At 37.9% G+C, this 21,668-nt stretch overlaps 2 protein-coding genes across 2 annotated transcripts; both read right to left on the reverse strand.

Moving 5' to 3' along the window:
* Window positions 3,316-4,351, reverse strand: LOC109728363 (DTW domain-containing protein 2). Its single transcript, XM_020258753.1, has 2 exons — window positions 4,339-4,351; window positions 3,316-4,232 (listed from the first exon to the last, which is right to left on the reverse strand). The coding sequence occupies exons 1-2, from the start codon at window positions 4,349-4,351 to the stop codon at window positions 3,418-3,420; spliced, it is 828 nt and encodes a 275-aa protein (XP_020114342.1). The 3' UTR covers window positions 3,316-3,417.
* LOC109727852 (probable E3 ubiquitin-protein ligase LUL4) lies at window positions 5,963-8,486 on the reverse strand. Its single transcript, XM_020258053.1, has 3 exons — window positions 7,833-8,486; window positions 6,440-6,926; window positions 5,963-6,338 (listed from the first exon to the last, which is right to left on the reverse strand). The coding sequence occupies exons 1-3, from the start codon at window positions 8,072-8,074 to the stop codon at window positions 6,234-6,236; spliced, it is 834 nt and encodes a 277-aa protein (XP_020113642.1). The 5' UTR covers window positions 8,075-8,486; the 3' UTR covers window positions 5,963-6,233.

The following is a 21,668-nucleotide window of genomic DNA, read 5'->3' on the forward strand; positions in this document are numbered from 1 at the left end:
GATTTAAAAACTTTTTTAGATTTGTAGTATTATGAAAAAGGTTGAAAAGACAAGCAAATAAAATGGTCACTTTTTAAAGTCTAGGATATAAGATTTACACCTAGCAATGCTCAATTTTTAATAAGAGTGAACTACAATTTGCCCTAGCTATGTAGTTTGGCATATATTTCACTAATCTATGGTTCAAAAATTATATCTCACTATTCTATAATTTTGAAACAAAAAAGCAAAGTAACACTTTGTGCAAAATTACCGGCCGTCTCTAGAGCAAGTACCAAAGGGCTTGGTGGTTGGTACCCGAGACCCAAGTTCTAATCCTAGTTGATTTATATTTTTAACTAAGTTTATTTCTAAATAAAATAACCAAGCAGGTAGCGTGCTACCTATCTCTCTCTCAAAAAAAAAAAAAACACTTTGTGCAAAATCGTGCAAATTATATAATGCTACATTTATTGATATATAATTTGTAAAAAATATCATTCACTATCTTGTTTAATGATGATTCCTTACAACAAAATACAAGTAAAATGATATGATATTTAAGTGTAACTTTTCTCAATACACTTTGAAATCTATTCTTTCATAATTTACATTTTAAAACAATAATTTAATTTAACGTATATGATTTATAATATTTAATGAGCTTACTTAAAACAAATTATATATTTTAAAAACGTATTATCTAGTGATCAAATAGTCCAAAAAAATTAACAAAAAAGGGAAAAATATTATTTGATTCATAAAAAACTTGTAAACAAAACTTTACAAATATACGTTTGTAAAATTAAATTCTGGTTTCAGGCTTTTATTACTGAGTTTTAGGGGTAATGTTGTATATGCCGTGTAACTTAACTTATACACCAAGGGCGCGTTTGGTTCGAAGTCGGAATCGAAATCGGAATCGGAATCAAAATAAGCTGGAATCGGAATCGGAATGACTCATTACCTAATTTTGTTTGGTTCATCACCTGAATCGGAATCGGAATAAATCATTCCCATTGTCGGTGTTTGGTTCAGGTAGATATAAAAAATGTAATCAAATTAATATACTAACATTATCTTTATAATATATTAATTTAAATTCAAATTAAAAATTAAATATTAAAAATTTACATCAAAATTTTGAAATAATGTCTAAATTTTAAATCTTTTTTTTTTAAAAAAAATTAAACTTTGAAGTTGAGTGGATAATTTAAAATATGAAACTAAATTTTGATTTATTCAAATTCAAATTTAAAATTACAATTTAAATTTTAATTTGAATACATAAATTTAATTTAAGTTTGAAATAAAATTTGAATAACATTTTATATAAATTAAAATTTAATTTAAATTCAAATTCATAAGTTAGATTCGAAATACTTGATTAAATTTTAATTTTTAATTTAAGTTTAAATTAAAATTTAAAATTATATATTTAATTTTAAAATTTTAACTCATATTTTAATTAAAAAAGTTGAAAAAATAAATTTAATCCGAATAAATATCCATTCCGTCCGGATTCAACTTTCAATCCGGCCTCCTAGGCCAGATTGAAAAAAGAGGTGATTGGGAAATTCCCATTCCACTCGGGAATTGTAATCGGAATGGAACTCCCGCGTACCAAACACCCACAAACGGATTTATCCATTCCGATTCCGATTCCAGAGTGAAAAAGAAGCGAGCCAAACACGCCCCAAGTGTAGGTAATAATTTAGGAAACGGATTGGGATAGTTGGCGTGTTCCCTCAGTCATCTCGGCGTAGAGAATCAGACATTTTCTGACATTTTTTAGTTGTTCGTTGGTTCAGATTTTGACCTTTTCTTTCTGGGAAGGGACCCATGTAAATATTAGAAAAGGACAATTATGCCCTCATTTGGGAAAATATTTTGCTGGAAAATGTCTCTTTGGACGAGACAATTTTGTCCAAAATATTTTAAGATTCACGTCATCTGCACAATAAATAGTAAATATAAAATGAGTTTTTTTTTTTTTATTTAGGCCTCTCGTGATTTTTTTTTTCACAAATAGCCTCATAAAATTTATAATTACAAAACTAGTTCTATTTCCGCCACGCAAACGCCACATCAGCCGCTGGCTGGAGTAGTAGTATAAGCTAAATATGGTGAACTATTCACTTTATTTTGATACGATGAATGATTTACTGTGTTTAAGTTAAATTACACTACTAGACTGTTTGAGTTATTCTGCACTGCAGGAATTGGGTATTATTTAGTCATCTGAACACAATGAATGATTTATTTTGTTCAACTTAACTCTCCACAGCTATCGACGTGACACTTACATGACGGGAATATGATCAGTTTTGTAATTATAAATTTTATGAGACTATATGTGAATTTTTTTTTGAGAGGGGGTTAAACGCAAAAAAAAGCCCAAATGAAATAGACGTTTCATATTCAAAGTCGTCTCCGCGGAATTTCCATTCCTTATCTAATATCCAATTCTTTCGATTCAAATTCTGGGAATTACCTGAAAGGGGTGAATTTTCAAAACCTGATGCGTCTATTTTTTGTTTTTTTGGATGAATTGCAAGTTTGGTCCTCAAACTATGAGTTAAGTGACACTTTAATATTTAACTTTAATTTATTTATTATAATTTTAGACTCAAGTTTTTTGAATTATTACAACCAAGTTCTACAATTTAATTTACGTAACTAAATTTTAACGCATCGTTAATATAAAAATAATGTAATATCTTACTATTGGCTCATCATCATCATTAATCACAACGCTACTGTATCCTCTCGACATTAGTGATATATTGATGCTCAGTCAACTAAATTGGATTGTAAACTTGATTTCAATAAATTTTTCAAATTCAAACTAAAAATAATTAAAAAAATTAAAATTTAAGAACTAAAACATCATCTGCCTCGGAGTATATGTAGCAGGGAAGTTTCCCAAACAGCTGGGGTTTGAGTTCAGATGAAAGCTGTCAGTATACAATGCAATCATGCAGCCACTATGATTTCTTCAATTATCTGAAGAACAGTCGTCTGCATCTCATCATCCTCCAGCTTCTACATTGCACTACATTTGAGATGTTATGTAAACCTGTCTTCAAAATTATTGCTAAGATATGTAATTGGATGATTTGGTACTTTTTATTTATATGTGGTATATGAAGTTACCTTGAATTTAATAATTTTAATAATTGATGAAATATAATTATTATTCAATAATTGTAAATGATATATAAATAACCTGAAATTTTATTACAAAGCATGTATTGATGTGTTTGTAAATTTATATTTTGTGTTTAGTTGGGTGGACTATACACACAGTTTTGTTGGATGTTAAAGAGAAAAAAGAAAAAAAAGGTGCTTTGAGATTTGAATATTACGGAGTATTTAGAATCAAATTGAATGAATTATATTCTCTCAGAAATTTCATCGAACACCTAGAACGCAGTATCAATCTCCGGGCTCTTCCTCGTCCCTCTTCGACATCTCCTTCTCCTTCTCCTTCGTCTTCTTCGTCAACCTCGGCCTCGGCTTCATGGGCTTCATGTAGGACGCTTGGAACCCCGCCATGGCCCTCAGCGCCTTGAGCAGCGCCGCCTCCAACTCGGCCCCCTGCCCCTCGGGCTCCAGCACCCTGAGCGCCCTCGCCACCGCCTCCGCGGTGCTCACGCACCCCTTGTGCGGCTCCTTCTTCAGCACGAGCTCCGAGTCCCACGCGCTCGCCCCCTCCTCCCCCGTCCCCTCGTCGAACCCGCCCCCGAGCGTGACCCACGTCGCGAACCCCTCCAGGAACGGGAGGCTCGCCGCGGCCATCTCCCGCGCCTGCGCCCACGTCCCGTCGAACACCACGAGCACCGGCGACGCGCGGTCCCTCGGCGGCGTGGCCGCGGCCCACCGCGCGAGGTCGATGGCGCGGGGGCCGGGGAAGAGGAAGAGGGTCGGGGAGGGGCGGGAGTCGAGGAGCGGGGAGGAGCCGGGGCGGAGGCGGCGCCCGGGGACGGGCACGAGGCGGAGGAGGGAGCGGGAGAGGAGGGGGAGCGTCGCAAGGCGGTTGCGGCGGAGCTCGTGGGGGTGGTGGAGGACGACGACGGTGGCGGCGGTGGGGATCGGCGACGTGGGGAGGTGCGCGCACACGCACACGCTCGCCGGGCGCCCGCACCCCGCGTCGCACGTCGTCGCCGGCGCCGGCGCTGAGGGGGAGGAGAACGGATCCGAACTCGGCGTCGTCCATGGCACAGGTTCGACAACGTTTAAGTGTTTATTTCCTTATTAAGTTGACGGGCTTTTTTTTGCAATTGGCCCCTCAATTTTTTTTCTTTACAAATAGTCCCATCAAATTTATAATTACAAATTTGGCCATATTTTCGCTACGTAGGTACCACATCAGCGCCACATAAGTTGGAGGGGGTGTTAGGTTAAACGCGGTGAATAACACTTATATTCCCCTACTTTTCTTTTTCAATACTTATATTTTTTTCGCAGTACATATATTTTTTCTAGATACAGTACAATCATTCACCGTATTCAAACAAGGTGAATGGTTCACCGTGTTCTGTACTTACATTTTTTTTATATTTTTTCGCAACACAGATATTTGTATTTTTTTCAAACACGGTGAATCATTTACCGTGTTTAGATATCGTGAATGGTTCACCGTGTTTAACTTAACAAACTGGCCCAGTCCTACTTACGTGGCGCTGACGTGGCGCCTGCGTGGCAGGATTAGGACAATATTTGCAAATATAAATCTGCTGGTGTTATTTTTAAAATAAATTTTTTTCAGGAGGCCAAATGCAAAAAAAGTCCTAAGTTGAAAGTTGATTTTTTTTTTTATTAATATTATCGGAACTGCTGTGCCCTTACAATTTTTTTTTTAACATATGATTAAATAAGTTCATATAGAATTTGAATAGAAAAAAACAATAGAAATAAAAATAATAATAATTCATTCAATTTGATTCTAAATACTCTGTAAACTACAGAGGGGCAAATTGAGGTTTACCCATTTAAATATTTATTTTGGGCGGATTCAGGGCGGGGCTTCGTTAGGCGGATTCAGGGTGGATCAATTTTTCACTTCTCGCAACACGGATCAGTCTCAAGTTATAAAAATGACCCTGTTTATTGTGCCAAATCTGCTTATTGTCTATATGTTTCTCATTTACTACCCTATTCGGAGCAGATCAGCACGAGAACTCCCTCAATCCGGATCCATCCCTACTCAAGGGCCCATTGAAAAGCCAACAATAGGTTCATTCTAGATTGCATGTGTGGCATGCAACAATAAACTCTTGTGCAATACAACTAGAACATTAGCGACAATTGATGGTTTGTTTGTATGAGAAGTATCTAAAACATTTTCGCAATATTTGACCGTAAGTAATGCTTTGGGTGCCGTTTATCTTGCCACTTTATAGTCGTGACGCGTTGGTTGTACTATACAAAACCCAATTGTTGCACACAATGCATGTATGCACGCACATCAGCAACTTTTTAAAGAATCTTTGAGGATACACAGCACCAGCACTTCTCTTTTACCGCCATCTTGAAATAAAGCTTTTCCTGCTAGTTGAAAACAGTCTGATTGGATAGTTCCAATACTATTGTGCCATGATGGTAAATAACAATTCTAGTACTACGAATGCACGTAGACCAGTATATATTCAATCATTTCTCTCAAATAAAAGGTGTTCATAATCTCAACTAGACAATGTGTTTCTTTACTAAGTTTGCAGTGGTTCTACAAGATCGTCCTCTATCTCTTCCGTGTTAAATGTCAGAGACTTTATCAGTATCTTGTTTGCTAAATTAGGCTGCTTGATCATCGGAAAAGTTAGTTAGTCTTACTACGATTACTAAAGAAAATTGAAAAGATCTCCAAAGAAATTGCAGATTGATTATGATGGTAATTTTCTGTAATTAGTAGCACAATATCTTATGATATTGTGCAGTTTTCAAACTCGAGAGTACTCGACATAAAAGGAAAAAAGCAAAATGAGCAAAACAACCATTAACATTTAAATTTGGCATGAAAATTGGTACACATTGAAATCAACTGTGTATGATACAACAGAGTCATGAAAAACTGAAACGACTATTCTTAGAAGCAATCCACATATCCACAAGTCATAAGCACTTTCCCCGTGCAGCAGCTATACCTACAAGTGTACAGCTGAATTGATTTGAAGTATACATATCAAGCAACATATCGCGGAGGATTATAATTTTGTGACAAAAAACATTTGTCCTGGCTCTTATACCTCCATTTAGTAGCTAATTGGTATCTCGATAATCGTCTCAATAGGATGGCGACATACTGGACACTTCTTAGACTGAAGCTTAACGGCTTCAGCACATTCTCTGCACATGCACTGTAAATGCAAGAAAGTTCGATCATTAGTACAATTCACCTTAAGAGACTGATTCAGTTTTCTCACAGTTCAGGTCATAGTTAAGTTTGTGCAGTTCTTACCATATGTCTACATGGAAGAAGAGCAGTATCCCTTGCGTTGAACATACAGATTACACACTCTATCTCCGAAATATTGGTGCCAATTTCTGCTTCTGGGGAAGAGCCAACACCGAAAAACTCCTGGTCATAACATTCACCGTTGACCCACAAAAGTTGCCGTTTGACCTTCACTTGGAATCCAAAGGGTCCATCATCGACCTTCTCGATCACAGCTTGGGTGACCTGCGTGCACTTAGAGGCTGTTGATGGAGAAATTGGTTCGCAATAAGATTCGGCATAAAGAACAAGAGGGAAGACATTGCCATGCAAAGGCCTCGAGAGTTCATTGTATTCGAAGAATCCCAAATCCGTTCCAGATCCTGGAGGCTGTATGAATCTCTGGCCGAACCCTTGTCGAAAAGGTACTTTCACAGGCCTGTCCATGTTATGATACACTTGGGAGAAGCCACAATATTGTTCTTCCTTTGCAAAGTAAAATATAGTGAAACTGTCACCACAAACAAAAGGTCTTGTGTTCAAAAACTTGAGATAGTAGAAACTGAGCAAATCTCTGATCTCATGTTCAAATGACAAAATCAAGGCCTCGGAGACCTGCCTCGCATGTGAATTAAATGGGACAAAACTGAATAACACTAGGAGCCTAATGGGACTCGTCCTCTGATACCATGTTAAACTATGGGAAACAACCGTTATTCTCCAAGAGCTTAATTTTTTAGAGAATGTCGTATTTATTATTTATACCCATGAGTAAGAACCGCTTATACTTGTTCGAGCGTTGTTTCGCACAGGATATATGGTAATCTTATGCAGGCCACTATATTGTAAGATTATGCTCCTTTTCTTTCCTTTTCTTTTTAACAATTGAAAGTTGTTTTCTTTCATAATATTAGTAACACCAATTTGCAATAGAACAGAATGTGCTGTTTTCTTTTTCAAATTGTGTACTGTTTATCATCTTGATTGAATATCCAGTTAGTTATAATTGACTACAATAGATTATCTACGCGGTCATAGCAAACTCTACGTCATTCTATTCTAGTTGCATATAAGACCCCTTAACGCTAAATAAATCGGAAAATCTTATTTCTCAACTATTTGGAATTCACTCAAATAGAACTTTTTACTAAATAAATTCTACCGTCATATGTGATTAAGATGAGTTACTCTTGAAGTTTATTTTCCAATTTCTCCTCCAGTTGTCCTCATTTTTCTTCTATTTTCTCATTTTTTATGTTCTGTTTGCAGATTCAGAATGAGTCCAGAAACCAACAGTAAAAAGGAAACTTATCCATTTTATCCATCAAGGAGTCAATATACTTATCTCTACTTTAAATTTAATCAAAATTCATTGAACAAAGAGATTACTGAAAGGCTACTATCAATCAGTTATTACCTGCCGGCGGCCAATGAATCAAAGGAGAAGGAGACCAAATGGCAGTCGGGTTCCCACTCGTCAGGCTCGATCCAGATCGAGTCCTTGTCCACGTTGATGAGGCTCTTGACAGTCTCGGCCCTTCGTCGTGACGGCAAGGGCTTTGTCTGCACAGAGGTGGGAGCGGAGCCGGAAGTGATAGTCAGAGCATCTCTGTACAACATTATTTGGGCAGCAGTAATAGTAAGGGGTACTTCCCGCATTTTCCGAAATGAAAGGGGGAGAGGGAAGTGGATGATCACATTGGTACCTTCTTCGGTGCCGCCTGCTTGTAGATTGACCCATGCCGAATTTTGCTCGACTTCTCATTCTCTCATTTTTCCTCTCTTTTCTGTGGTTCCTCGGTTGTTCGAGTTCTTGTTTGGATCCAAATAGTTTTAGATAGAAATGGATGGAGTGTGGAGAATGAGAAAATGGTTGAATAGTTTTCGGATGGTTTGTTGTTGAGATGGTGGGAAGAGGAAGAAGAGTTCAACTGGGGCTTGTGAATAACTACAGAGGCATGAAAGCTTTCTTTTTGTTGTATGTTTGTTGTATGTATGCATGGTAGATAGTGACCCTTAGGCTACTTACAAAGGGTCAAAGGATGCTTTCCTTTTTACAATTTTTCTTCTTGTTAGTTTCTTTCTTTGTACCATTTCATATTTGCGCGATGTTTCGGTACAATAAATAGGATTGTTGGATGGCGATCGGTAGAACTCTGTGATACAATCTGGTCACCGCATTGCATCGCACCTTAGCTCATCATGCAACATGCATATATTCAGCGAAAAATGGGGCGGGCCGGTCCATCGGACTATCGGGCTATTCCAAAATAAAATAGGTTATGGTCAGGTTTGCAGGTCCCGGAACGCCTTTCGGGCCGGAACTAGATCAAGCCTCTTATGAATGTGGGCTTTTATAATTATAGCTCACTAACATAGAAAGAGAGAAGAGAGACTTTCTCATATTCTGAGGTTTAGGCAAGCTTTTTACCTATTCCAAAGGGCTTCATACATATTCTAAAGCTTAATTTCGGACCATTTCGTTTAAACACATTCATTTGATGTTTTCGGGGGGTCTAAAAAGTCGAAAGCATTTTGGGGCTCGCAGCTTCCGATACAATGAAATAGTTAAAGCTTTTTCTTTAGTGGTGGTAGTAGTTGTTCCGCCTAAGAACTCTTTGATATCTCGCGCTCTCTAAAATATTAAAGCAAATGCCTTTCGAAACACATAATTCAGAAACTGGGCATAAGGGAAATGGATTTGTGCATAAAAATGTATTGAAGGATGATTTTATATAGTCACGATCATCTCAAAATGCTGTCGTTGAAAACTATTGATGTGTTGTCGTATTAATGTGTTGTATACGGAATACCCAAAACATTCAAAATGATGACAAGCTATTTCCTATTAGGAGTTAAGTTGGGCCAACCTCTTCTCTTCAGTGGGCGGGCTATGTCGTCATGGATTCATAACATATGTTCTCAGGCCCAGGATTGTGCAAATAATGTTCGATTCGAGCTCGGGTTTACTGCAACGCAACACCCGATCCGGCCCATTCGCACCACTATCTGCAGTTTACATTCTGCAATTGTAAGTCGATTCTAGCTAGGGTAAGTTCCATCACTAGTTCCTGAATTCTCAGTCAAGTTCTCGAGCATTTACTTTCGACATTTTGAGACTTCGAGCTTTTTAAATTGTTTCACTTATTAAAGTCCTCACTTTAGAACGAGAAATAGTATGGCTAAAGATGCGACTCAATGTGTGGCGGTATTTGAATACGCGATAGTAAATCAACGCATGGTAGATGCATAGTACATTAACATAGTTGTATATGCAGGTCTTGTTTGAGTGCGTGAATTTCTTGTTCGATATATTTTTTTAATTTACTCAAGAAATTCATACATTTGGTAGATGAAAAGTATGATGTTTAAAATAGAAAACCATATTCAATCTTCAAATTGTTTTTTCAGAATAAGATACATTATCTCATCGGTAAAATATGCTAGATATTCTATTAAATCATGAATAACAAGATATTTGAAGAAACAAAAATCAAACTCTTTAGTTTCCATCGTATTAGAAAAGTCTCGTACGACATAATTAAGTTGTTATTGAATAACTTATTCTGACATCCAAACATGGCCTAAGTATAAATAACAATTTTCTCTCTAATGATAAATGTGGGAAGTGACAAAAATAATGAGCTTGTAAGAGTTTAGAGTCTCAAATATCGAACGCGAAAGTTCAAGAACCAATGTGGACCATGGACAAAAGTTTGGGGAATAGTAGTGTAATTTACCCAATTCATTTACCCATTCTAGCTAGTTATGAGCATGAAGAGAAAAGTAGAACCGGCTCCAACCCGAGCGTACCCTTTCCACCGATGTGTAGAAACCGAAAAATTCAAGTTTCCTACATGCCCAAGATCGTACAACCACCGAAGAGGACAAGAATGAAGAAATAGAAAGCTTACAATAATAATCTCAAACAACTCCACATATAAAATTAAGGGAAAACTTCAAAAACCCCCCTTGTGGTTTCAATTTTTTTCACTTTAGTACCCTGTGGTTTAAAATGTATCAAGTTAGTACCCTGTGGTTTCTCACTTTATCACTTTAGTACCCTGTGGTTTAAAGTGTATCAAGTTAGTACCCTGTGGTTTTGCACTTTATCACTTTAGTACCCTGTGGTTTTAATTTGTATCAAGTTAGTACCCTGTGGTTTTTTAAATCACAGGGTACTAAAGTGATAAAGTGTGAAACCACAGGGTACTAAAGTGATAAAGTGCAAAACCACAGGGTACTAACTTGATACACTTTAAACCACAGGGTACTAAAGTGATAAAGTGAGAAACCACAGGGTACTAACTTGATAAACTTTAAACCACAGGGTACTAAAATGAGAAAGTGTGAAACCACAGGGAGGGTTTTTGAAGTTTTCCCTAAAATTAAATAACTTTACCAAGAGTATCCAAAATACCATATAATGAAAATAAAAAAAAGACCAAATGAACATTCAATCAAAACACCTTACAATGAATGTTCACAAGAGAGGAGAAGAGGTAGATTAGAGGTCACCCACCTCAAACCTAGCAAAAATCCAACCACCTTTTGGATCCTCTCTCACACTTCTCTTGCACTTGAGAGAAACTCCAAAACAAAGGAAATTTAGAAGCTAAAGAGAAGAAGCTCACTTTTTTTCTCTTAACCTATTTTCTTTTGACCCCCTAACGAAAAATCCATATAGCCCAACTTGGCTCACTTAGCCCAAAATAAACCACAAGTCAACTTGACTCAAAGAGAAGAAAAAGAGGCCTATTTAAACAATAGACCATTGGACTCCTATAAATACACTTATTAAACTAGTAAACAAGAGGAAACAAAAAAAAAAAGTTTAGCACTAATTTTTAGAGTCCGGCTATGATGCTTGTAAATTTTTTACCGTTAGATCTACGTTTTTAATCATTTTTACCCGTTAGATAATACTATTCAACCAACCACCCACTCAACCCTAGAGGGCCCACATCATTCTAACCGCATATCTCTTTGTAACGACCCAGCCCACTAGCAACAATAACTCGTTGGGCCCAACAACCAGCCCAAAATGCTTAAGTCCAGTTATTATTACTAGTGTTTAAGTCTCTTATAAACCCAATGACAATCCCATTCCCATCCGATGTGGGACTATTGGGGTGTCACAGACTCCCTCCATTAAGGCCCTGACGTCCTCGTCAGTCTAATCACACACACAGCCCAAGATTACCAGGCGATATGAGACTCGTCTCGCTAGCCCGTCATTCAGACCCTGGCTCAGCCGAGACTCGCCACACATGTCCAGCTGGTGAACCGGCTCTGATACTAAATGTAAAACGCAGCGGAAGTATTCGTTCGTACTTTTTTACGGAAGCGATTCGCGTTACAACTCGATGAGCCCGGATCGTCGAGGTTGATTCACGTGTCCTTTGATTGTCCTTGATTAAATCTTCTCACGTTCCAAACTCGCGATGGATCGAACTACAAACGAGCATGATCACAAATCCATCGTTCAAGTCACTCTTAGAATAATAGGTTGATGGAGGATGTGGTTTCTCTCTTTCGTTTTCTTATTCTCTTTTCTTTTTTCATTCTTGTACATATTTGTTATGTGGGATCGCCCGTATATTTATAAGGGATTCCAAAATCCTAATAGTATTAGAGATAAGGCCAAATCGGTTATTAATTGTTATCCTAATATGAGTAGGATTTATCTCTAACTAACTTTCCAATTTGAAAGCGAGATTAATTCCAATCCAATTAGATAACATAACATCCGTCGGATCGAACCCGCTTATGGGCGTACCCGATTTAATTATTAACCGAATGCCAACATCTCCCACTCGCATCGATGCCATCGTAACCACTTCCTCAACATCACACCACTATTAATTCTATTCATACAGGAAAATGAATAGTGCGACCGCCGAGTCAACCTGCATTTTGGGAGCTCTATACTAGAAACCGCATCCGGCCAGCATAGAGACATCAACCCTCAAAAAAAGGAAAAACAAATATTAGACTCGTGATGCCCTAGACTATTGAATTACATCAGGTTTAGCATCTCTAATCCCTCAAAGAGCCATGCTAACCGCAATTGCGCACATTATGACACTATACTCATGATTGTTTCGCTATATTGAAGCGATACAACCTGTCGACAATGAGTCAAAGTGTCTTAATGTAATTCAACTAGTCTTCCTTGAGCCCTCATGCCACTGAGTTGAGAACTGATTGCTTTTCCAGCAATGCCCCGTAAAGCCGCATCATTCATAGCTGTAGGTAACATGCCAAAGTAGCAACATCAATTCTTTCACTTAATCACATAGTCAAAAATCACTAAGAGCATCTAACATATATAGGACATCGTCTCAAAATAATGTCCGTAAGAACTCACACGATGAGGAAGCAGGGATCCATTCACTCATCTTCTTTATTTAGTCGCCTAGCACATGTAGTATGAAATACATGCTATGACAGAGAATCCCAATAAGCGTATGTCTTTCTCAATGTCATATGGATCTTAGCTCAATCACTTCCGGAGTGTCTAGCCTGAGTTCTCCATTTGCTCGCTATCTCAAGCGTCAAACGGTGAGCTCACATCCGGCTGTTAATATACAGGCTATACGAATCGTGGGACTATTCGTATACGGTCTCATTAATGACCTCATCTTGGTGCCAACCAAGACGGCTTCCATTAATGCCTCAATTTTCGCTCGCTCTCTACAACGCCGAAAAGAATGATTGTCCGTGTGAGAGGGCCAATCAGCCTGTGACATAATATCAATCAGTTCTACAACAATATAGAAAATATATCCACGTGTACTAATCTCACCAAATATCTTTGCAAAAATAATAATTTGTAATTAAATAACCAAAAATAATCGACTGTCTACATAATCAAATCCTACGAAGTGCAAGAGCTTTAACATAAGCCAAAAAATAATTCTCTAACAACAGGCTTAGTTAGAGAATCTGCAACCACGCGACTCGTAGATATGTGTTCCGGGATTATTTTCTTCTGCGCCACTGCTTTCGAGTGGTCCAATCCCAGATTAGACGGAAAATGGCTCAGGCCCACGGCATAGCATATATCAGGCTGAGTACACATTATAGCATACATCAGGCTTCCGACCGCATCAGCATATGGGATCCGATTCATCTTATCCTTCTCTTCAGAAGTTTTAGGGCACGGTTTAAGGTTCAAACTCTCACCTTTAGCAATAGGAGTGTCAATGGGTTTGCAATTGTGCATCTGAAATCGTTCTAAAACTTTTCTTAGGTAAGACTCTTGAGACATAACTAAAAGTTTCTTAGAACGATCTCGTAGGATCTTAACTCCGAGCACATAATTCGCTTCACCCATGTTCTTCATTTCAAAATTAGAGGACAGTCACGTCTGAGTGGCGACAATCATCTCCTTATTATTCCCGGCCAATAGGATGTCATCAACATATAAGGAAAGGATTAGAAAAAATCTTTGGACCGTTTAACATACACACAATGATCTTCTTCAATCATCGTAAACCCATCTTCAGTGATGGCTCGATGAAATCGAATATACCACTGTCTGGAGGACTGCTTCAATCCATAAATGGATCGGTGGAGCTTACAAACTTTATGCTCCTCACCCTTTACAGAGAAGCCAGCAGGCTGATCCATATAGATCTCCTCGTCCAGTTCTTCATTGAGAAATGCAGTTTTAACGTCCATTTGGTAAAGTTCCAAATCCAAATATACGACAATGGCCAAGATCAGACGGATCGAAGCAAACTTTACGACAGGAGAGAAGGTTTCCTCGTAATCAACGCCTTCTCGTTGGGTAAAACCCTTTGCTACTAGGCGAGCCTTGTACCTATCGATAGAACCGTCTGCCTTGCGCTTAATCTTGAGAACCCATTTATTCCCGATTATTTTGTGCCCTGGTGGCAAGTCAACCAAGTCCCAGACATGATTTGACTTCATCGATTCTATTTCCTCTATCATTGCATCCAACCATTCCTTATGAGTAGGTAATGAGAGAGCCTCTTGGAAAGATCTAGGCTCATCATTATCATGTGCAGCAACTATGAAAGCTTCCCCCTCAATCTCAAAACGACGATGGGGAACTCCCACACGTCTGCTCCTACAAAGTTGAGGCTCCATATTTAAAGGTAAGTCGCTCCTACTATCCCCATGAGGTATCGGAGTTGCCTCCTCTGCCTCAACTGAGCGAATAGAAGCGCCAATGTCAGAGTCATCCATCTCATGGAACTCAGTTTCATTTCGAACCTCACTTCTATAAGGAAAATCCTCCTCGAGGAATTCAACATTTCGTGACTCAATCTCAGTCAAACTTCCATCTGGCTGCTTTCCAATGAACACATATCCGTTAGAGTGATCAGGGTATCTTATAAAGATACACTTTCTTCCTCTATGACCCAACTTTCCATACTTGTGAGAAGTGTTGTGTACATAAGCTGCCGAACCCCAAGGTCGCAGGTGCTCCAAATTTGGTTTTCTGCCTGTCCATAATTCATAAGGGGTGGAAGGTACTGTTTTGGAGGGTACACGATTAAGAATGTAAGCAGCAGTTAACAATGCGTCTCCCCAAAAGGAGACAGGCAAATTTGCTTGCGCCATCATTGACCTAACCATGTCAAGCAAGGCGCGATTTCTTCTCTCCGCTACACTATTTTGCTGCGGAGTGCCAGGAATTGTCAGCTGTCTGATTATTCCCTTTTCATCACACAATTTCTTGAATTGTTCAGATAGATACTCGCGGCCTCGATCAGTTCTTAAGCATTTAATTTTCATATATAACTGATTCTCAACCTCATTTATATAACGTCTAAACAATCCAATGCTTCGACTTATGGGAGATCAGATAAACATGACCGAAGCGCGTATGGTCATCTATAAATGTGATGAAGTAAAAAGCACCATGTCTTGCTCTCACACTCATTGGGCCACAAATGTCGGAATGGATCAATTGTAAAGGAAATTCTGCCCTAGAAGCTTTATTAAATAATTTTTGGGTCGCTTTTCTCGCTAAACAATGTTCACATATGGGCAGGTCGACTTTAGTGAGCGAGCTCAAAAACCCGTCTCTAACTAATCTAATCATTCTATCCTGCCCAATATGACCAAGACGTGCATGCCATTTAATTGAAACATTGTGATCATTCTCAACAGAAGATAGCAGGGAAAAGGAATCACTATTATTAATGTTATAATAAATGTTCAAAACTATAAAACCATTTGACATAAAATCTCTACCATAATAAATAGTTCCAAGATGAATCTCAACTACATCACTCTCAAAACAAAAAGAAAAAACCTAACTGTAGCATAGCAAGAATAAAAAATAAGTTCTGTCGAATTCCTGGAGCATAAAGTACATCATGTAGGTACAAAGTTCGACCACCTTGCATGATCAACTTGTATGTGCTAATGCCTAACACATCGACACTAGAATCGTTCCCCATGTATACTTTTCTGCTCCCAGCAGGCACACGACGGTACTCGACGAATCCCAGCCGATCCCTCGCTATGTGGTCTGTTGCTCCTGAGTCTACAATCCACACAGGGAGAGATTCAGCAACAAACAAAAGAGCGAGAATCGGGATAGAGATGTACCTTCTTCGGCTCAGTGCAATCACGAGCGAAGTGTCCCAACTGATTACAATTGAAACAAGTCATCTTTGACTTGTCCTTCTTGCCACCTTGTTTGCTTCTATTTCTTTTAGTGTTCTTCGCGTTCTTAGGTGCGGATCCACTACGATTTTGAGCCTTAGTAGTCCTCTTTCGCTTGAACCCAGATATCCTGCGAAAGTTTCATTCAGCAGCATTGGCAGTTGGAGTTTTAACAGCCTCAAGGCGCTCCTCCTCCAACTCCAAATGCCGCGCAACATCCTCAAAACTTTTGATATTGTCATTATGGGTCAAATTTACTCGCATATGTTCCCACGAATTGGGAAGAGAGCGAATCGTAGCTTGGATCTGCTGCTCATCAGTCAAGGTGCCGCCAGCCGACTTTAACTCGCGAATCATATTTGACATTGTTCTTACGTGCTGTTTCATAGTCTGATCAGCACGCTTCTTATAACTGTCAAACCTCATAGTCAGACTGCGCAACCTTGTACCCGAAGTTGCACCAAATTTTACTTTGAGAGCCTCCCACATGTCATACGGAGTCGGATACTGCTCACACTCGCACAAGAGATCATTCTGCATACTGCTCAGCAACGTGATGCGAGCAATGCGATCCTTTTTAAGCCAATTATTATAGACTTCCATCTCTCGGCGAGCCTGGACACTGGTGCCCTTTGTGGGTAGGTCCATTTTATTACTCAAGTTTTTCAGAACCTCTTGCTCAGCGAGAACATATTGAATTTTACGGTGCCAAATATCATAATTGTCACCATCCAATTTCTCGCCCTTGTTTAAATCCGCAAGAATTTGTTTGGAAGCCATTATATCTTACTTTGTTCATGCAATGCGCAGAAAAGGATATTTTAAAACTAGTACACGATACATGTATTCAATTTTACCGTATCTCTAATTAAATAAATTAAAAAATTAGACCATAGATGCGTAAAGGAAAATTTCGCTATACTCATAATCACATCACGCACCATATGTCAAAAAATTTTAAATACTTAATAAAGATGCACAAAATATTTGGGAGTAAAAGCATATAATTACTCTACCAAAAATAAAGGACTCCCACTAGATAAGACATGCATAAAATATATGTGCCTAAAGATACATTTATCCATACATCATAAAAGGCATTATTATATTTTAATATGCATGAAATATAATAAATGCATGCGTTATATATATTACAAAAGCATATTTAGCCATCAAAAATGCATATTAAAAATTTATTTAAAAAAATGGTGCAGAAAACCAAAAAAAAATCAGCAGGTCCGAGCGACTGCGGGCCCGTTCGCGGGTCAACCTGCGCGGTCGGCAAGCGCTGGGTCGCGCGGCCCGCGCCGGGCCTGTTAGCCCGCACAGTCCGCGCGCGGCCCTGAAGGGCCCTACGGCCCACAACCTCGCGGCCTGCGCGCAGCCCGCGCGGCCCGCGCACCCCGCATGGCTCACTCAGGCTGCGTGAGGCCAGCGTGGCCAGCGCACGGCCCGCACGCACGCGCAGCCCGTGCATGCGCGGCCCGCGTGGCCTGCGCTCACGCGCGGCCTGCCTGGCCCGCGCTGCGCACGGGCTGCGTGCGGCCCGCGTGGCCCGCGCGGCGGCCTGCGTGCCCGCACGGCTCACGGGCTGCGCGCGGCCTGCGCACAAGTGCGGCCTGCGTGGTGTCCGCGTGCGCGCCAACGCACCGGAACACTATTTTTCAATTTTTTTATTTTTTTATTTATTTTATTTTTTTAAAGATAGCTAATCTTTAAAAAATCATAACATGAGATTTAGAAAACCGATTTAGACAAGAAATATGTCGATAGAAAGCTTGTGACGAGCTCTTGCAAGTTTCACAATGGGATATGCATCACACATCAAATAAGCCACCAAAAGTTCTGATTTAGGGTTTTGTTTTTCTCATAAAATACAAAACCAAATCAAATCGAAATTTATTGATCTAATCTACAACTTCGGTGCTTCAAGATGTGTAAAAATCATACAAAGATATCCATTTATGAAAAAACCGCCATTAACGCTCACATACATGCAAGAAAAAATCTAAAATATGATAGATTTAATTTAACGCATGTAATCTCATTAAAGGATTGATCTATGCCACGAAATCAACCTAAAAAAGGCTCTGATACCAAATGTAAAACGGAGCGGAAGTATTCGTTCGTACCTTTTTGTGGAAGCGATTCGCGTTACAACTCGATGAGCCCGGATCGTCGAGGTTGATTCACGTGTCATTTGATCGTCCTTGATTAAATCTTCTCACGCTCCAAACTCGCGATGGATCGAACTACAAACGAGCATGATCACAAATTCACCGTTCAAGTCCCTCTTAGAATAATAGGTTGATGGAGGATATGGTTTTTCTCTTTCGTTTTCTTATTCTCTTTTCTTTTTCCGTTCTTGTACATATTTGTTATGTGGGATCGATTCCAAAAGTACATGAGCTCAATTCCTAATTTTTAACAGTTATGTCACTCTAGCTCTCTCCATGCGCCTCACATTTGATTCCAAATGCTCTTCACATCAGGGCAAAAGATCTTTTCAAGTTTTTCCACAAGACAAAAAGCACTAATCTTCTAGATTCCATCTTCCACACTTGGCCCCACATTCCCCATTTTTGAAGAATCCCATGCAGCTAAAAGATGCAATACCAATCTAGTGATATATGCAATATGTAATATTATTCTTTGAAGGTGAAAATGTATTGAGACCCACTCAACAATGGTGTATTCTTAAATGGCCCCCCGCAACTTTAGTTTTCTCTATTTACGTTCATTTAACGTCTGATTTTCTGAAATCGAGTTATTCTGGTCACTTTGATTAAAAAGTTTTCCAAGCGATTAAAATCATTAAATTTGATAAAAGCATATATTACTATTTGACTCTAATCACTTAATTTCAAAAATTGGAAGTTAAGAGAGTCTCAACTTTTTTTAAAAAAGGTTAAAGCTGGGGGGTTATTTCCGAATAGCCTATAATTGAGGGGGACTGATCCATTACATTTTTACCTTTTTTCATTAAGGACAAAACTTTGACAAAGAGGACAAGAATAAATCTAGCAACTGAAAAGACAGCAAATTTATTGGCATCTTATCTACATAAACATTTCATTCACATAAAAAAATTTAGCACATTGGCATGCAAAGCCAAAAAACTTTTTTAAGTTCTCAAGCATTATGTGCATAAGATCATACTTCCAAGTTCTAAGATTCCCCAGTGCCTTTTAGTGGATGATCGAGCTGGTTTTCATTTGAGTCTTCTCAAGCCCAAAGCTTCAAGTTTGTTTGTTTTTTTTTTTAATACTTTTTTGATTTAAGACAAGGAGAATTTGATCCCAACAGTTGCCTAATGAACCATAGGTCACTTCATGAGAGGGCCATGCATATTGAGGCTACATAAGATCTTAATAAGATACTATCACATTTCACCTTTAATTAATCACCGAGTAACGCTGTAGGTATTGCATATATGACTCTTCTTGTAAGTTATTAATATGTTTGCATAATAACATTCTAAATATAGTATAAATCGGCACATCAGTAATGCAAGTATCCGTAAGTATATAAGACGTACCAAAGCATCAAGTCTCTTTAAGGCCCTAGTGAGTTGTCGAAAGTTTCCACTTAGTTGATTTGCCAATGGTGAACATTTCATAGTGGTTTAAAATGATAGAATCAACATCCAAAGTGATTAATAGAATATTCAAATTCGTGGCACAAACTGGGGGATTTATCAGAATAGAGAGATTCGTTGTAGAAAGAGGGTTGCTAAGCTCATATACGAAGGAAAATTATATAATGCGAAAGAATATATATTACAAAATATTATTATTAATAAATCAGTGTTGTAATCCACACAATAGCTAGTTAGCAGTTTAGCTTATCAAAGTTAATGTCCAAATATTTAGTGTTATACTCGAATTAAAGTTGATTCATCAACTACCAGACACATATTGATACCTTGAGAATTGTTCCAATAAACAAAATTGGCACTAGTCAAAGGTCTTCATTAATTTATGCTCAAGCTTATAAATGAAATAATCGTACTTCAAGAGGAGTACTAGAAGGATTAGACATCAATGACTTGAATAATATAATGGAAAAAGGAAATAGTTAATTATTGTAAAGAATTGAACTGGTGAAGTGATGGGTGCTCTACCAATGATAAAAAGATGATGTGCTTAATGATTGTTTACAAATTACAACAAAGGCCAATGAGATCTCTTTGGTGGGTCCACCTTTTAGCTATCTTAATGCCCCTATTTGAGTGGTGCTCCTTATCTTGAATTTGGACAAGGTACCCTAAATATTGGCTTTTCTCTATGGTAGGGCCATTTTTTTAAATACCATATTGTTTGCGTTTTTTTTTTTTTTCTTCTAACAATGTGGAATCCAGCTGCTATCCTATTAATACGACAAAACACTTTATCTTATCAAGTCATTTTAGATGATTAAGGCTAGCCCGAATTTCGTAATTTTTAAAGATATTTACGTTATGGTTGAAAGACCTCACATTCGAAAATTTTGGACAGCCTACGAGTGCTGTTTACTCGTCTAACAGTTTAAACGATTTAAATCGGTTGAAACATTAATTGAAGGAAAATTCTATCTTGATCATGTTTGATAGCCCCGATCTTATTTTGAGAAACTTTAACCTCTATTTTTACAATATTTTTTGTTTTCAACTTTTTATTTTGTGGTCTTTTGATGCACTAGATAATTATTTTTTAAAAAATCATAAAATTTGATTCCTAAACTTTTCAAATGCTCATGGATCATATTTGATGGTGTCGATTGCCAATTCAGACTCCCAATTATCGAAAATATCTTGATTTGACAAAGGACTTTGTCTTATCAATAGAATAGTAGCTAGGTTCTAACAATGTGAACCATTAGAGCACACAGAAATACATTTTGAGGACCTCTCGGCGAAATGACATTATTTTTCAGCTAAATCTATATGAAATTTATCTATCTAAACTATGGTCTATTTTGAAATAAGTATATAGCTTTTAAAAGTTTTGAGTTTACTATCTAATCATTAAATTCATTTAATTTGATCGATTCAATGGCTCTTTACAGAAGAATTTTTTTTGAATATTTCTTCTGATCATTTTGCTCGACTATCTTTCTATTAAGGCAAACATGACATGTTCAAATTTGTAAAAACGAGCCATAAATTTTTTATAGAATTCATAGGGACTTACCCCTATAAGTTTGAACGTGCTATCAAATGGCCCAAATCAAATGGATTGAAAGATTAAATAGTAAAATTAAAAAAAAAAATTTACATATCAAATCGCTAATTATGTGCTCAAGAGTAGTTACACTCGATATTATCCTCAAAATTTAACAAGATTATTAATTACTAGATTTATTGAAGAAATTAACTTAAGAACACATCCAATAGAATTGATTAATTAATGAAGCTTAATGTATTATTCGGCTCATTGATTTGTATTTGGGTGGTATAGCATCGATCGTTAAGACAAAATAATAAAGTCTAAGAACAATGTCTAGTACAAAACTTGTATTTTTAAAATGGTTATAACGACAATATCGATAAAGTTTGAAGTGTTGGTGAGCATCGATCACTCGATTTCCTAAATAATTTAGGGTTAGTTTATTTTCATTTTAGTGT

The sequence above is a fragment of the Ananas comosus genome, linkage group 23, assembly GCF_001540865.1.
Source record: "Ananas comosus cultivar F153 linkage group 23, ASM154086v1, whole genome shotgun sequence".
Classification (NCBI taxonomy): Eukaryota; Viridiplantae; Streptophyta; class Magnoliopsida; order Poales; family Bromeliaceae; genus Ananas; species Ananas comosus.

What these genes read in the sequence shown, in the direction of transcription:
- LOC109727852 (XM_020258053.1), bottom strand. Translation starts at nt 8,074, where the DNA reads ATGCGGGAAGTACCCCTTACTATTACTGCTGCCCAAATAATGTTGTAC. An exon ending in GATTCATTGGCCGCCGGCAG is followed by an intron (nt 6,927 to 7,832) that starts GTAATAACTGAT and finishes TTGTGGTGACAG; the next exon opens with TTTCACTATATTTTACTTTG. An exon ending in TTCTTCCATGTAGACATATG is followed by an intron (nt 6,339 to 6,439) that starts GTAAGAACTGCA and finishes TTGCATTTACAG; the next exon opens with TGCATGTGCAGAGAATGTGC.